Source organism: Rattus norvegicus, chromosome 3, assembly GCF_036323735.1.
Source record: "Rattus norvegicus strain BN/NHsdMcwi chromosome 3, GRCr8, whole genome shotgun sequence".
Classification (NCBI taxonomy): domain Eukaryota; kingdom Metazoa; phylum Chordata; class Mammalia; order Rodentia; family Muridae; genus Rattus; species Rattus norvegicus.
Window position 1 is genome coordinate 119,507,455 of NC_086021.1, and position 16,990 is coordinate 119,524,444.

The window sequence follows — 16,990 nt, forward strand, 5'->3', positions numbered from 1 at the left end:
ACACGGTGCTTCCCCTACAGTAGCACGAGCTGAGGAATATGAAAGTCCTTCCTGTCCAGCCCATAAAGGAAGCAAAGGTCCCCACCCCCATCGCTCGAGACCTTACTGTCCTAGCACCCAAGGTGCTACATGTCTTGACACAAATACATAAATTAGATGTAGGAAATCTGACCTACAGAAAGAATTCCCCCAATGCCCCCGTAGACTTAAAGGAGGCAGACGATAGGCTGTCAATGTCAGGTTCAGTCTTGGGAAGAGGGAGTGAACCTTATGGGACTCCTGCTTTGGAACCTATCTGTCTGGTCATGAAAGTGGTTCTTGGCTAAATACTACAGGGAACCAAGAGAAGGCTAGCAGCATGGTCAGTGGGTCCACACAACCTACTACCTTCGCTACCATGCTTTGCTGTATGTCACAGCCAGGATGCCCACTCAGAAAAGCACATAGCCTTTTCCAACAAAAAACAATCTTTATTTTTCCATTTAGCTTCCCAAAGCCAAACTTTGCCTTCATAGCCAGGCTGACCTGCCCCAGGCTTTCCAACTTCTAGCACAACAACAAAAGCAGCACTGGGCTGAGGTTGCTTTTCCACTGGGGGAGCAGCAGCAGTAAAACAGACTCTGGGACACCCACCTTTGGGTGCTGCTAGATGGAGCAGGGTGGCCCTTTGCTTCCTACTGGCTACGACGTCGTTTCTTCCTTTTGCTGGTGACAAAACCGTCACGCCGCCTTTTATTACGAGGCTGTGGGAGCTGTGCCACTCCCAGAGCAAGGGGTTTCTGCCCAGAATTAAGCTGAGCTCCTTGCCCTGGTCTCTCTACAACAGGAGCTGGACTCCCAACTAGAGCTTGCTTCCCAGACTTGGGAGGGGGTGAAGGCTGGCCGAGGTCATCTACTTCAGCAGAATGGCGGGATGTTCTCACGATTCCCTGACCTCTAGGGGCATGACGAGTACTAAGGGGAAGCCCTCCTGAAGAGAGGTTAAGTTTTGAAGCCAAAAGGTAGGAGAAGTTGGAGAGTTCTTCATCTTCCTCCTTCTCTGTCTCACTTCCTTTGGCTGTATCGGCTGAGGTGCATGTTTCTCTAACAGGGATTTCTCTCAGAACCAAAGCCTCCCTGGTTCCCCACCTTGGGGAAGTTCTGCCCTGGCCCTGGCCAGATGTCGATTTGGTTGTCTCATGTGTATAAGACTCCCGGTTGCCTTGTAAAGGAACAAGGTCAGTGGGTTTGGAGGAAACAGTGTCTTCCCTGCACTCTCCTTGGGGGTTAAAAGAATTAAAATTTGATGAGCAGGAGTCCTTGCAGACCCCTGGTTGGGGGCCACTGTCATTTCTAACATCTAGTAATTTGACCTGTTCTATGTTTTCCAACAGAGGAAAAAGTAGATTACCCCTGCTGTCTGCCTTTTGGCTAGCCTCGGGGAAAGAGGAGGCATCCTGGGTCCCAACAATGAGAAGAGTGCCTTGGCACGTGGGTACCAGGGTGTCTTTGGAGGACCCCAGTGTGGAAGGGTCAGGTGTTTGCAGCAGTGGGGAGCAAGCCTCAGCCCACAGGTCACTGGGATTCTGTGTGGCTTCAGGGCTCCGCTCTTGCTTTTCTTTGGACCTCAAACCTGGACCACTGGCCATCAAAGGTCCCGGCAAGCTGCAGGACTTTCTCATTTCTGGGACAGTTGTTTTATCTGTGCCTCCACAGGGAATCATGCTCTTTCCCACATCCTTGGGCACTTTGTTTTTCCTAGTACCTGGAGAGGCACTGTTTCTAGAACCTGGGGCCTGGTCCTCCCTTTTAAATGCTTCATCCCGGATGCTTTCTGTAACATTTTCGATTTGTAAGGGAAACTCTAAGCCTACAGCCTCCATGTCACTGCTCAGCCACAGTCCTGGGGTGAGAGAAACCACGTCTAGGTTGCCAGCTGCTCCAGGGGAATGGTTCTGACCGTAACTCTGAACCACATCAGGACCTCTGTCATCTCCCCACATGGCTCTTGAAGAGCCCTTCTGGGGAACCACTGAAGGTTGTTCTCTTCCTTTAGTAAGCATCCCAGCTCCCCCAATCTGCTGTCCTATCTGCAACACCAAAGCCTGTTTTTCTAACCCAAGTCCCTGCAGAGGAACTGGCTCTATATGTCCAACATCCAAATTGGAGGCTCTCACGTGTTGGAGATCCTCTTGCCAACAAAAAGGTATAACCTCTGGATTCCTGTCTGCTACTGGGTAGTGCCCAGATGACCCTGTACCTCCTGGGTGGCCATCCTGAGTTGCAGGTAGCTGTTTTATAGCCTTCCCAGAGCCTTTTCTCTCCATACCCAAGGGTACTTGCATTCCCTGGGAAGCTGTGTGCTCTAGCTGCAGGTCCCAGCTGCTAGGGGATGGCAGACTATTTCCATCCTTGTGAACCCCCCTTGGACCACCTAGTGTTTGTTCCTGCCCACCATGCATTTCCCTTGCCTGCTTGCCTGGAGAAGCAGATTTTCCAATGCGAACAATACCCGCAGCCCCCTGAAGCCCAGGCGAGGGTCGACGCCTTTGACCCCCATCTTCATCCTCATCAGAAACAGAAGGACTCGAGTCTGACTGAGCTCCGCTGCAACTCGGAGGCGCCTGTGCGTCTTCCTCCTCCAGGGCCAGGAGTCGTTTTTGGACCAGCTGGAAGGGAATGGACAAATGCCAGTTCTATACATGGTTAGAAGAGGTGGCTGAGTGGGTGATAGGAGATGGTAGATAGTGTGGGGAGAAAAGCAAGTGTTTTAAGTGAGGGTATCAAAGATAGATACTGTAGCTCTTTCTGTTTTAGAGCTTCCTGCCTCTGCTGTGAGCCTCTCCTCATCTGTAAACTGTTCACATAATCCCCTACCTACTTGTTCTAGACTGAAGGCATAACACTTCCGTGCACTGTGTGAAGATTGTCCTTGTGTTATTCAAATGCTGATTTCTGTGCCCTCATATGACCCAGAGCCCAACCCTAAATCCTCTAAAAACACTCTGAGGATACCAAAGGGTTATACAAAATCAGCCAAGCTCCTTTGCCCGGCGTTCTCTGCCTCCCAACTTTACCTGGGCAAGAGTAAGTCCTTCTTCTTGCTCTAGCTCCTCAATTAAAGCCAAAGGATCTCTCTGCTCTTCTGGGGACAGCAGATCTGCCAGAAATTGAGGGTGAATGACCGCCTCCACCTGGGGAACAGAGAGTGGTGTAAATCTCACTGAGAAGTACTTTGTAAACCCAGTTGCTCTAGAGACAAAGCTATGAGACCCATGCTTCCACTTTCACCCTGGTGTGTGCTATAGAAATTGGTGGTGGTCCTTACCATCAGCCACATGTATACCTATTTCCAGATTGTAGAATGGAGGCTTCTGCCATATGCAGAACCCCAGAGAGCTGATGCCCCCTAGTGCTGAGTCCCTAAATATTTATTAGAAATTAGCCATGTAGACCTAGCTCACCTTGGAGACAAAGACCTCCTGAGAACATAGTTCATCAATGTAGCTCAGAAGACTTGGATCGGGATACATCCCTGCATCTTCCTGCTGCCCCTCTTCCTCCTCTGTCTTCCCAGTGTCCACATTGTTCCCCATCAACCCGTCCATGATGTCAATATATTCTTGCACGGCTTCAGGTGGGATCTCTTTGGGTGCCTCAGGAACTGGAGGCCTTTGGGGTTTGCGTTGCCGCCGACGGGGAGCCCGTGTCTTAGAGGCTGCCTTCTTTGGAATGTACACTGAGGGCAGGGATAGAGAGTGGGAAAGATGCTTTGGTATCTACTTCCCAGTGATACTTGGAAGAGAAGAAATTTGGGTTCAGGAAATGGTTCCAGAATAGGATCAAGCTTTTGGGGGAGAAAACATAAAAGTTGGAGGGTATGAGAAAGAACACTGTTAGAAATCTTTCTAAAGGCTAAATCCACACACTTTGACATTCCAAGAAACCACCTGATCAACCCCATGTCTTAGGCTGATAAAACATAGGGCTCATGCACCACCTAGGTGAGAGAGTAGTTAGTGTACGTGGCCAAGGTCGTGGCTAATCCAAACAAAAGGAGCCAAGACCCCAGTTCCCTGTGGGGCATTGTTTGGCTTATGCAGTGCCACTTCCAGGAAAGACCGCAGCAAAAATAGGGCCTTTCCTAATCCTCATCTGCTTTGTGAGTAGCCTTACCTGGCTGCTGGCAAGACTCAGGGACCATGGGCCCTGGAGGATCAAGTTTCAAAGGAGCTATAGGGGACAGACCCGGGGAGCCATTCATCAACTGTGCATTCTGTATCTGTGTTTCCTCCTCAGCCTCAAACTCCATGAACCTGCAGAGGGTAAAGAAGGAACAGGCAGTGCTAAGACTGAACCCCCAGTGAACATGATTGTTGGGGGGAGGGCGGTACTGGGGGGAGGATGGGGAGGGGAACACCCATATGGAAGGGGAGGGGGAGGGGTTAGGAGGATGTTGGCCCGGAAACCAGGAAGGGGAATAACAATCGAAATGTAAATAAGAAATACTCAAGTTAATAAAGAAAAAAATAAAAAATAAAAAAATAAAAAATAAATAAAAGAAGGAACGGGCAGGGCTAGAGAGATGGCTCAGTGCTTCAAATCCCTGCACCCCCCATGGCAGCTCCCAGTTGTCTGTAACTCTAAAATCTGTCACACAGACATACACGCAGGCAAAATACCAGTGCACATAAAATTATTAGCATTTAAATAAAAAGCATACAGACTGTGGTGAGAAGGAGAATCCATCCCATCAGTAACACAGACACCAGGCAGCATCCGCACATGGCCAGGAAACCATGCACCCTCATTTTGGCTAAATCCTGTTGAAGTTGGGACGGCCAGGGGAAGCTGCTCACGGGTAGGTTGTAGCCTAATGACAGTTCTGGAAAATGCTATTCTATTGTCTCTTCACCTTCGGTGGTTACTCAGGAAGCTAACTAAAGAAACTGGTGATGTACAGCATACCCTCTTCTGTGCCATATCAACCTCACCCAGTGCCCTGACTAATTAATTACTACTTCATGTAACTGGCCCGTGTAACCTAGAGGTACACTCTAAAGGGTTGCTCCTGATGGCCTCATCTGTCCCTTTCTACAACTGAAAATGATGGCAGAATTTCTGAAGCAGAGCCCACCAGAGTGCAAAGGCTAGAACAGGTCCTCAAGGGTAAACCTAGGAAGCTGAGGGTTCAGATTCAGGGGGAGAAAAAAAAAAGATACATTTGGAGGAAATGCTTCTTTCCTCAGTTACTGTGATAAGGATTCTCACTATGTTGCCAGGCTGGCTTTGAACTCCTGGCCTCCAATGATACTCCCACAACAGCCTTAGGGCCATGCGTGATGACCCACAACATCACAGCCAGCCAAATTTCCTGTGTTTGGACATGGCTGTGCTGTAGAAATGGGGAATGAAGAGTCAGGAGACCACTCTGGGTATCCAGTACCCTGTTTCTTCTGGCCAACCTCTTCCAGAGTTGGTCCCTCCCTGGAAATGGGGGAAAACGAGTTTTCTGTGCTATTTTTAAAAACAAAAGCAAAACAAACCATGAAAGGAAAAGTGCTTGTCAAGTTCCAGATCATTAGCCACTTGCTGTCCAGTGAGCCAAAAAGCCTTCATGGTAAGGTTCTCTCAGTGAGGGGTTTTTAGAGGCCCTGGGTTCAAACCTATGCTAACACCTTCAATATGAAAGCCATATATAGATCCAAGACCTGGAGGCAGGGGAGCTTTCAAGAACAGACAGCTTAGGTGGTAGAAGCAAGATGGGTCCAGGAGACCCTCATCTGGCCTACAGCCCTCCTCCTGTTACACTATTCTACTTCAAAGTTTATTCCACTTATTTGTATGTCTGTATGTACGTATGTATGTGTACACACGGATGCGTACAATGTGCATGTGTAGACCTCAGAGAACAGCTTCTAGGAGCCCCTTCTTCCTCCATGTGAATCCTGAAGATCAAACCCAGGTACAGGCTTGTGGTACCCGCTGAACCATCTTGCTGAAGCTACGATTACCCTCCTCCCTCCCCCAACATACACACACATACACCTGCCTGTCTCTGCTACCCCTACATTCGACCACTCCCCAACCCCTGCAGGGTGAATGAGGGTTCATCAAACTCACTTCTCTGCCATCTCATAAAAGATCATCCGGTCAAAGTTGCTGGTACGCTCCCATTCCTGCAGAGCCCTCGGCAGTCCCTCCTCCAAGGTCATAGTAGGCTTCAGCCGGGCCAGGGAACGAAGCACTGGGCTAAAACCCCCATTAGGTCAGACACATTGTAAAAGTGTGCCCTGCACCTGTTCTGATGCCCCCACCTCAGTCCATAGCCCCGTCTCTCACCAAATCTAGGATGTCCCATTTTAATAAGATCTCCAGAGCCTCCCCTCACTCTTGCCGCCCTTCCCACTGAGAGGTGCAAATCTCCCCAGAATGCCATCATGGATTTTCTTTTTCTTTCTTTTTTTTTTTTTTTCCTGGAGCTGGGGACCGAACCCTGGGCCTTGCGTTCGCTAGGCAAGCGCTCTACCACTGAGCTAAATCCCCAACCCCACCATCATGAATTTTCAAATAGGATATTGGACCATTACTTCTGGAAAGCTCCAGTGGAAATCGAGTGTGCAGACTAAAGCAAGGACTTCATTTTAGCCTGCCTGGCTTCTCTTTAAGTCCTTAAACATTACTGAGTATCCGAACCACCCAGGAAAGCTTGCTATAACCATGGGATTTAGAAGCCAGGATCCCAGAACTGAGCATTGAATCAGCTTCCCGGATGGCTGCTGTAAGTCTTGATCATGCCCAGCAGAAGATCCTGTCCACGGCATGGAATTGTGCAGAGGAGGAGTTGGCCAGAAACAAAAGGGGATGAGCCGTATGCAAACCACGAGAGCTCATACTGGTTCCAGATTTAAAAATTGTGTCACCAGGTCTTCAAAGAGAACTCAAGAACCATCTCAAGAAACCAGGAACTCAGTAAGGTGGTGTTTATGGAGGACTTTAGGAACAAAGAAGTTCTCCCAGCCACCGGAAGGGAGGATGCATTTGTTTTCAAAGTCTGGAGAGGTATGGGGATGGGGTGTCTCAGCTGAGAGCTACCCAGTCTGCTTGGAAAGTAGAGAAAATTTCCAAGAGGACTAATAACTAATATGTAAACAAAAAAACACAGCCTGTAACTCCAGGCATCGTGGCTAAACATGCACATAACCTAAAGGAGGGATACTTTGGCCTTTTGTGGGCTCCCTTCCTCTTTCAGGTTGCCTTTTTATAGTATTAATAAAAGAATGACCATTTGAATGATTCATTTTCTATGCCAGGCACTTTGCCAAGCACCATTAATCTTCTGATCAACCCTTGGAGATAGGTATAATTACCCCCTTTTGTGATGAGGAGCCTCAGGGCAAAGGTGTTAAATGTCCTGCTCTGGATCACACACCTAGTATATATGGAGCCAGCTGTGCCTCCCCTCTCCCCGTTTCTCCTTGACTCCTGAGCAGACAGAGTTCACACACACTAAGGTCTTTGCCCGACCCAATGCCATCTTCCTCATTCCCACAGGAACGAGTCAGGGCCCAGCCCACCTCATCTCAGTGTCAGAGGGCAGGCAGGCAGGGCCCTGACTTTTGGAGTCAGGGACCTACATGCCAATTTCTGCTTCCTGTTTTATGACAGGAAGTCTCTCATTCTTCTCAGGATTACCATAAAATGCTTGCCTGACTTCACAAAGTTGTAGGCATTCTTTGAGAAACGGTACCTGAACACTTCTTATAAGCCGGGAAGAACGTAGCACTGTTTTTCATTCTCTGAACAGTGTCTTCTCACTCTCACAACTGCCTTCAACAATTCTGAGTTCAATTCCTAGCAACCACATGCTGGCTCACAACCATCTCTAATGGGATCTGACGCCCTCTTCTGGTGTGTCTGAAGGGAGTGACAGTGTACTCACATAAAATAAATAAATAAATCTTTAAAAAAAAAATTCTGGAGGAGCCAAAACTACTGCATCTACCCTAGAGTTCTCTCTAAAAGCCCTAGGAAAAAAAAAGTCAACCTTGGATATCCCACCCCCACCCCCACTTACATAAGAAAGCAGGAAAGAGCTTCTGCATCAGGACTCTGGGATAGGTGAGTCCGGGCCAAGACTTTGTAGCGCTGCCAGCGACGATAGTTCTCATAAACGCCCTTGGAAGCATAGGCAAGATCACCTTGAGAGGGCTTCCGAACAGCCACAGGACCTCCTTCCATGGTTGTTGCTTGTGTTCCTGGCCAGGGCTTTTCCAGGGGCACAATGGGAGCCAGCTGGGCAGCTGGTGGTAGTACCTGCAGGGGAAGTCCTGCAGGGCCCTCCTGGCTCACTCCAACAGCCACGGCAGGCAGGATGGTCTTCACATTAGAGGCTGTCACATATCGAGGAGGAGGCCCCTCCTGGCTCCCACAGGGAGCACCTGAGTGAATCCAGTTTAGGGCCGTCTGAGTAACTATAAGGTTCTGAGTTTGAGAGGACTCAGCTGGCCCCACATCTGTCTTGACTTTGACAATGACCTGGCCAGTTCCAGCCACACTGGGGCCAGGGCCTCCTTCTCCTGTCACCAACAATGGGCTGGGGAAAGCAGAAAGGAGCAGAGGATTGCCTGGAGAGAAGACAGGCGGTATAGGGGGCTGTGGTGATGGCTCCCAGAGGGATTGGTCTGGTGGAATGGGAGGAGGTGGGGCAAAGGGAAGTGTACTGAAAGGGGACAGGCCAGTACCAGGTTTCATGGCCATATCTGGTCCTGGTAATGGAGAGGCTGTTGAGACAAAGAAGAGAAGGGAGTAGGAAGAAGTTAGGCCATTTGACTTCCTTTAAGTCCCTAGGGGGTTAGAGCAATGACTCAACATGTGAAGGAAGGGACATGGATGGGTATATTTGCAATTGCCTCTCAAGTAGTCCTTTACCCCTGAGCTAGTAGGCTAGAGAAGTTGCTCCCTTTCAAAGAGACACCATCCCTGCCTGTAAGAGCGTCTCTCATAACACTCCCGAAGACCTTCCCTGCCAGTTCCATAGGCAGATCAAGAAGATGAGAAATAGGAAAAGCAGTCTGCAAGCATGCCGAGTGCAGGCGAAATTCCTGGCTCTTGAGAAGCACTCATGAGACCCCCGAGAAGGAGGTGGTTTCACAAACACTGGCCCATCCCTCTCCTCCTTTTCCTGTACCGCTTTCTCCTAATAATCTCCTCAAATAACAGAAGATGCAGTTTATGAACAGGCTCAATGACCCCAGGACTCATGAAGCTCATTTCTCCAAAAACAGTCCCACTCGAAATGCATGGATCTCTACTAACTCTACCTACTCCACAGGACAGGGAAGCCACCTGATCCCAACCGCTCTATGGCTCCTGTCACTAGCCACAGAAGCACAATTTCCAGGACAGAAAAAGGTCAGCCTAGATTCTTGGTTCCCCGAAATGTCACTGTGGAGAGACAGAAGAACCTTGGAGGGAGGGAGATTTCCAGTACTTTCAGTTTCAACCATGGATGAGTTGAAATTTGGCAGCACAGACTTTCTGTGGACCTGCTTCTTAATAGTAAAAGTTTAGGGATCACAAAGAAGCGCTGGGCTGGAGCTAAGGAAGAAAGAAACCTAGCTCCTGCTAGGGACCAGCTATGTGGACACTGGTCAGGCAGAGGGGGATGATAAGCACCCTTCATTAAAAAGGCCTGCCCGTGTCCCGCATGACTTTTAATGATAAAAACAGAGACAAACTGGCCTAATTTCATTCAATACTTCCTCCTTTTTTCTTAAAAAAAAAGAAAAAAAGTATGCCACTGACAAACCAGTACCACTCAGCTTCCACTTACTAACCATAAAGGAGATATGAAATAGAATCGGACTAATACCAGCAAGTTCTGAACACAGTGAAACTATTCCTAAGGTCTGAGCTCCACAATAGGTAGGAAAACCAAGCATCTCACTGTCTGTCGCTGAGATGGCCTATCTCCTCTATCTGAAAAGCAAGAAAGACTACCTCTAAACAAACAAAATAATTAATACAGTTACTTAAAAAAATAAATGCAGGGGGCTGGAGAGATGGCTCAGAGGTTAAGAGCACTGACTGCTCTTCCAGAGTTCCTGAGTTCAGTTCCCAGCAACCACATGGTGGCTCACAACCATCTGTAATGGGCATCCAATGCCTTCTTCTGGTGTGTCTGAAGACAGCGACAGTGTAGCCGCATACATGAAATTAAAAAATAAATCTTAAAAAAAAAACTTTCCTCTAAAAAAAATGCAGGTCTATAAATACAACCACTCTGGATGACGATCACAAGTTCAAAGTCAGCCTAGGTTACAGAGGGAGTCCAAAGGCAGACTGAGAAACTTAGCGAGACCTTGCCTCAAACTAAAAAGTAAAATGGATGCTGCAGATTTGGCTCACAGAATGCTGAGACAGAGAGAACACACGTGCTCAGAAACGGAAGTCTATGGAAGACCCTCTCCAGAACACTAATTAGATGGAAACTTAACCTAGACTTCCCAACTTCCAGACAGATGCATAATAAATTACAATGAAAGAAAAAACAAAGAGAAAAAAAGCCTGGTGCTTGAACTGACAAGTAGCACCCTTGGGGCTAGGAGGAGTCATCACGCTCTGGGAACAAAAACTTTTACAAAATTTCTAGCCCTGTTCACGGGCTCATAAATGAATAACCCCACTGAGTTTTAGCTTTCTGAGAAAGGCTAATTAATCGGCCTGGCCCAATCCCACTGCTCCACCCTTCCTGGAGTGATCAAGAGAGTTGGCCCTGCCTTCTTCCCATGGTGAAGTCCTAGAGCAGGTCAAAAGACACGGATTATGGCTCTTCCCTTGAAACCATGGCAACACCACTTATACTAAAACATAAACCTCTGTTTCCACCCCAAGCATGTTAAAGCGGTCCCTCTTCCTGGGAATCAAACTGGTAATTGGTTCCCAGTCCCAATATTCAGTGTGTACTTCTGACAGATTTTGGTTCATTTCCAAGGATGCTCTACCCCATTCTTGATGGTAAAGATCTATTTCTCTGGGCTCCCTAATGCCTGTGTGGGGTTTAATTCCTCAAATCCCTATAGGTTGACCTATGACTTGTCCCTAGGTGACACCGCAGATACCCCGCACTCCAGCACCCCTCGTCTTACATCCATCTGATGCCATAACCCAGGGTTTAGGTACACCAACAGTGGCGGTCTGGATGGCTCCAGGATGAAACAGTTGGGTCCAGGATCCAGGCAATGACCTAGCTCCAACAGATGATATCCAAGGAAGGTAAGCTAAAGACTGGGTCAAAACAGAATTAGAATCTTGGACTCAGGCATTCTGTAGTGGGGGAGGGGAAAGGATATTATGTAGTGAAAATGGGGAGATTTTACTCGATGGGTTTTAGTAAGTAAGCAAAAATTAGAAAATCCCTCAGTGAATTTGATAGCATGATTGCTGGGTGTCCTCTTTTAGGACAGTTTGTCCATCGTCTCTCAGATTCCCAGCATTACACTGCAGTTTTCACTGTTGGCTTCTTACTCTTCTATTCTTCAACGATACAATCTAATCCCGAGCCCTGCCCTTTCTCCAGTTCTGAAACTGGATTACCATTAATAACTGAATGGTGTGGACCTTCGGCTTGCTTCGCTGATGACTCTATTTTCTGAGCCAAATTCAGAGTGCACAGTTTGTATACTTGAAGATTAAAAACTATAAACTAAATGCTTGACATTGAAGTATCTCAGATGATCCAGAATGTTCAACTGCTGTGGGGTGAGCGCCACCTTCCTGAGAAGCCGACAGACACTTGTAATCCTAGGACTTGGGAAGTAAGAGTTTGAGAAAAGTCTGGGCTACAAAGTGGGACTCTCTGAAAAAAAAAATCTCTCTGTAATACCCAAACAGTCCAGCCACAAGAGTTCTGAAATCCATTGGAGCCACGGCCTTTTTTCCACTTGCTGAAAAAACTTACTACATTAAAAAAGATTTTAATTAATTGATTATTTTTGAGACAGGATCTCACTCTTCAGCCCTAGCTGGCTAGGAACTCAACAAAGATCTGGCCACCTCGACCTCCTCAGAACTGGTATTAAAGACCTTCACCTTTAAAAAAGAAAAATAAATAATCTTTAATAGTTTCTAAAGGGTTTATGTAGTTTTGTTTTATGTGTATGAATGTTTGCCTGAATTTATGACTGTGCAGCTGGGTTAATGCCTGGAACCTGCAGAAGCCAGAAGAGGGAGTCAGAGCTTCTAGAACTGGAGTTGGAACCAGTTAGGAGTTGCCATGTGGGTGCTGGCACCTAAAATGGGTCCTCTGCAAGAGAGTCAAGCATCCTTAAGCACTGAGCCACTTCTTCAATTCCTTTTGGATTTTTGAGACAGTCTGGCTATATAGCCTAGGCTGAAAGCTAAGACTCTCTGACCTTAGTCTCTTGCACAACCCCTGCCTTAAGATTACCATAAAGTTTTCTTGTTAAATTACTTTTTAAATTTTAAATTAATACATTAGCATGACTCAAAAGTCAGACTAAGAAAAGTTTTGAGGGGGGAGTCCAAAGAGGTTTAGAAAGGCAGATGGGAAGGTGAAAACAACTAAAATTCAGTGTGTGTGTGTGTGTGTGAGAGAGAGAGAGAGAGAGAGAGAGAGAGAGAGAGAGAGAGAGAGAGAGAGAGAGAGAGAGAGAGAACAGTCGACAACAATAACATCAAAACCTAAACAAAAACCCAGGCTATGCAAAAGATACCAATATTAACTGTTTGTTGTACATTCCCACCCCCTGCAAAATATCGACCGCACACACACACACACACTCAAACACACACACACACACACACACACACACACACACACACACACACACACACACACACACACCATTTTGTTTGTTTCTCGGTTTAAGACAGGGTCTCTTGGACCTCTTGGATGTTAAGGGTCCTTCAGCCTCCAGACTTCTGGGAGCACCAGTTAAGCTCCCTGTTTTGTTTTTTTTTTTTTTTTTTTTGTTTTTTTTTAATGAATCTCATGCAACTGCAGGCAAACCGTCTATATTCATTACTTAAAAAAAAAAAAAAACAACTTTACGGTTTTTCTGGCTACAAATTTAGTATGCTACTATATTTCTGCCCCTATCAATAGTGCTGCGATGATCATTTTGCGATATCTTGGTTTTAGTTTTTAATTCTTTAAACTAGACCCTTATGAGACTTTTTAGTCTTTTAAAAACTGGAAATACTCCGAGACCGGGCACCTTATTTTGCTATTATCCGCTACTCACCATAAAAGAAAGAGCTGAATTTGTGGTTGGGTTCCGAGTTTGAATCTTGGTTCGACCTCTAAAACAAAATCCACCAGTTCATAAGAAAACCTTTACGTTCTTTTCACTTTGCATAATATCGAATACCCATCATGCACTCTTTGCCGCCAATACTTTGAAATAGGGCGGGAAACCGGATGTAAGGGTCAAAAAAAAAAATCTTAACTTCTTTAGGATATAGGGTGTTGAGAATCTTGGAGCCGTTGTTTCTCCAGGAACCAGAAAACTAGTGCCTCTGAACTGGGTACGCAATTTGAAATTAAAGATAGGACTGCTATCAACAATGAATGATGCATCAACATTTAACCCACATTCATCCCTACTCCCTAATCCCTGGCAATGCCTGGCACACAGTGGGCGATTCCATGGATCTTAATAACTTTGCATGGTTGCTGCTAGTAGGATCCCAAGGCCAAGCAAGACTTTCTCTACTATGCCCCCTTCTGGTCACCTGAATATGATAGAAGTGGACTACATTTCCCAGCATGCCTTGGAGAGACTTCCGTCCAGACTGGAAGGATGTTGGCGCACAAGACTGAAGCGGCGCACTTTGGGCGAACGCGGCTGGCGGTAAACGTATTGGTGTGTTTTCTGTTGAGGGACAGTCATGTTTCTCCAGTATTACCTCAACGAGCAGGGCGATCGCGTCTATACTCTAAAGGTAAGGAGAGGAAACAGCTGTATATCATAAGGACGAGAAATTTAGGTGAGAGGAGCGGTTGGAATCGTCCTTCGCAGCCCAGTGAGTGGAGCCATGTCGGAGCCAAAACGTGGTAGATAGAGGCAGTGGTTTCTTGTCTGACCATCGTGTCTTCTGGACTCAGGTTTCTTGTCTCCTTCCTATCACACCACACATATACTGAGATCTCTTTTTTTTTTCCTTGAGCAGAAATTTGACCCCATGGGACAACAGACTTGCTCTGCCCATCCTGCTCGGTTCTCCCCAGATGACAAATACTCAAGACACCGAATCACCATCAAGAAACGCTTCAAGGTGCTCATGACCCAGCAACCGCGACCTGTCCTCTGAGGGCTTGTTAATCTCTTGTGTTACTCGTCCCCCGGCCGATTATCAGCAACCAAACACTTCATTCCGTGAGCCTGGAAGCCTTCCCATGCTGTTTAGAATCCCCTCTCACTCACTAAAGTCTGTGGTGATGGGCATCGCCCGTAAAAGGAACGACTTTTTTTCCATGTTTTGATTTACTGCCCGGTTATTAAAGATACAATGACTTGAAAGTTCGTTTTGTGTGTTTTTGGAAGAAAAGATGGGGGAAAGGATAGTACCGCTGCTGGTACAAGGCCACTTGTAAATCCTCATTGTAGCAGTAGAGCTGGGCTATCAATGATAGGTTGTTGAGGAAGAAAGACTGTGAAAGACTCCTACAAAGGTCAGCATTCACTGGAAAAATACTCTACTGTCTAATCGTGTCCCCTTTAAAATATATTCCGAATTCTTCAAAGATAAAAAATGTATGTGTGTATTAGTATTTTACCGACGTATATCTAAGCATATGTGTCCTGGTAACCACTAAGGCCAGAAGAGGGAGTCAGATCCCTGGTGACTAGAGTTAGACAGTGAGTGACAGCCAGCCTTTATGTGGCTGCTGGGGATAGAACACAGACTGGTTCTTTAGGAGAGCACCCCTGTCTCCAGCCCTACCACTACCTTTTGAGTTCTGGGATAACAAGTGTGCCCAACCCTGGGAGTTTTCTCTTTCTTTTTCTTTTTAGACAGAGTCTCTGTAGAGCTGACTGCCCTGGGTCTCAGGTCTAACTGCCTCTGCCTTTGAGCACTACCTTAAAGGTGTGTGCCAGCCCATGGAAGTTTCTTAACTAAGTCAAGGACATCTGGTAGGAGGTGTGTCTTCATGTTTTTTTCAGTATTGGATACAGTTCTGTCCTTTGCATGCAAAAATAAATAAAATATTAGCGTTGTTAGCATTATTATAGGACACCAGCTGTGCAGACCAAAATAAAAAGATTTCAACCTAGAAGTATTAATAGTCAGTATGGAGAAAAGCGAACTGTCAGGAATCTAGCAAGGACTTAGAAGATCCCCTGGATAATCTCATCTGACACATGGCTTTAGGGAGCTTGATTATCAGTGTGTGGAGGCAAGAAGAGCTGTAAGGGTGAGCTAGGTAGTATATATAAGTACGTGTAAAAAGACAGGCATGTGTCAGAGAATAAAAATTGTGCAAACTGTCTTTGTAAAGTCTGTTTAGTTTGAATAACCAGCAAGACTGCCTTAGAAAGTAGATTCCTGAGGAGTTGGATTTCTTTTCTTCAAGTACAATTGGAAGTTTTAATCAAGAGATTAAAGGCTATGTAAAAAATCCAAGCTGCACATGATGGCTCATGTCTAATCCCAGCATAGAGAGACTGAGTTAATAGGAACCCTGTGAGTTCCAGGCCAGCCTGGGCTATGTAGTTAGTCCTTATATCAGAAAACCGAAAGGGAGCTGAAGTTGCACATAACATAGTAGGTCGAGTGCCTTTCTAACATGCACAAAGCCATGCAGAAGGCTGGGTTTAGTGACCCTGTAATCCAGCACTTGGGAAGTGAAGGCAGGTCAGGAATTGAAAGTCATCCTCTGCTATATAGAGTTCGAAGACATCTGGAGACTCCTATCTCACTTTGTCTCTAAAGAGCAAAAGAAGTATTTTGGCCAGCAAAGGTGCTTAGGCCACAAGCCTGCAAACCTAGGTTCAGTTCCTGGGACCCACAAATATGTATTCATGTATATGTGTACACTCTAAAAAAATAAGAGTGTAAAAAAACAACCAACCAACCAGTTTTTTTTTTTTTTTAAGATTTATTTATTTTTTTATATATAAGTACACTGTAGCTGTCTTCAGACACACCAGAAGGGGCATCAGATCTCATTACCGATGGTTGTGAGCCACCATGTGGTTGCTGAGATTTGAACTCAAGGCCTCTGGAAGAGCAGTCAGTGCTCTTAACCGCTGAGCCATCTCTCCAGCCCAACCAACCTGTTTTTTAACCCTGCCCTCCACCCTCACCGATGAGAATAGAATCTAGGGCCTTGGATATGTCAAATATCTCAAAGATTGAATACAGCCTTTTCGTTTTTCTTTTTTAAAGATTTACTTATTATATGTAAGTACACTGTAGCAGTCAGAACAGGGCATCGGATCCTGTTACAGATGGTTGTGAGCCATCGTGTGGTTGCTGGGACTTGAACTCAGGACCTCTGGAAGAACAGTCAGTACTCTTAACCACTGAGCCATCTCTCCAGCCCTGAATACAGTCTTAATGTTTGAACAGGTTTTCTTTTATTCCCAGGCTATTAAAGTACACTGTAGCTGTCTTCAGACACACCAGAAGAGGGCATCAGATCTCATTTCAAATGGTTGTGAGCCACCATGTGGTTGCTGGGATTTCAATCAGGACCTCTGGAAACTTAACCACTGAGACGTGTCTCCAGCCCCAATTTTATTTCTTCCTCCTCTTCTTCCTCCTCCTCTTCTTCTTCTTCTTCTTCTTCTTCTTCTTCTTCTTCTTCTTCTTCTTCTTCTTCTTCTTCTTCTTCTTCTCCTCCTCCTCCTCCTCCTCCTCCTCCTCCTTCTCTCCTTCTCTCCTTCTCTCCTTCTCTCCTTTCCTCCTTTCCTCCCTTCCCTCCTTCCCTCCTCCTTTTCCTCCTTTTCCCTCCTCTTTTTCCTCCTTTTTCCTCCTTTTT

At 46.3% G+C, this 16,990-nt stretch overlaps 2 protein-coding genes across 2 annotated transcripts; one reads left to right on the top strand and one right to left on the bottom strand.

The window, feature by feature from the left end:
• Positions 1-453: 453 nt before the first annotated feature.
• Nutm1 (NUT midline carcinoma, family member 1) lies at positions 454-11,255 on the bottom strand. Its single transcript, NM_001108957.1, has 7 exons — positions 11,130-11,255; positions 8,057-8,762; positions 6,103-6,231; positions 4,156-4,295; positions 3,444-3,718; positions 3,057-3,173; positions 454-2,648 (listed from the first exon to the last, which is right to left on the bottom strand). Exons 1-7 carry the CDS (start codon positions 11,143-11,145, stop codon positions 675-677), a joined length of 3,357 nt encoding a protein of 1,118 aa, NP_001102427.1. The 5' UTR covers positions 11,146-11,255; the 3' UTR covers positions 454-674.
• Positions 11,256-13,800: 2,545 nt separating this feature from the next.
• Positions 13,801-14,886, top strand: Nop10 (NOP10 ribonucleoprotein). Its single transcript, NM_001126100.1, has 2 exons — positions 13,801-13,947; positions 14,176-14,886. The coding sequence occupies exons 1-2, from the start codon at positions 13,894-13,896 to the stop codon at positions 14,314-14,316; spliced, it is 195 nt and encodes a 64-aa protein (NP_001119572.1). The 5' UTR covers positions 13,801-13,893; the 3' UTR covers positions 14,317-14,886.
• The last annotated feature ends 2,104 nt before the right edge of the window (positions 14,887-16,990 follow it).

Bases quoted from the DNA above. Each gene is read 5' to 3' on its own strand.
- Nutm1 (NM_001108957.1), bottom strand. The intron at 6,232-8,056 runs GTAAGTGGGGGT...TGGGGGTTTTAG, and splicing joins GCTCTTTCCTGCTTTCTTAT to CCCAGTGCTTCGTTCCCTGG. The intron at 3,719-4,155 runs GTAAGGCTACTC...CCCTGCCCTCAG, and splicing joins TGAGTCTTGCCAGCAGCCAG to TGTACATTCCAAAGAAGGCA.
- Nop10 (NM_001126100.1), top strand. From the start codon at position 13,894: ATGTTTCTCCAGTATTACCTCAACGAGCAGGGCGATCGCGTCTATACT. The intron at 13,948-14,175 runs GTAAGGAGAGGA...TTCCTTGAGCAG, and splicing joins ATCGCGTCTATACTCTAAAG to AAATTTGACCCCATGGGACA.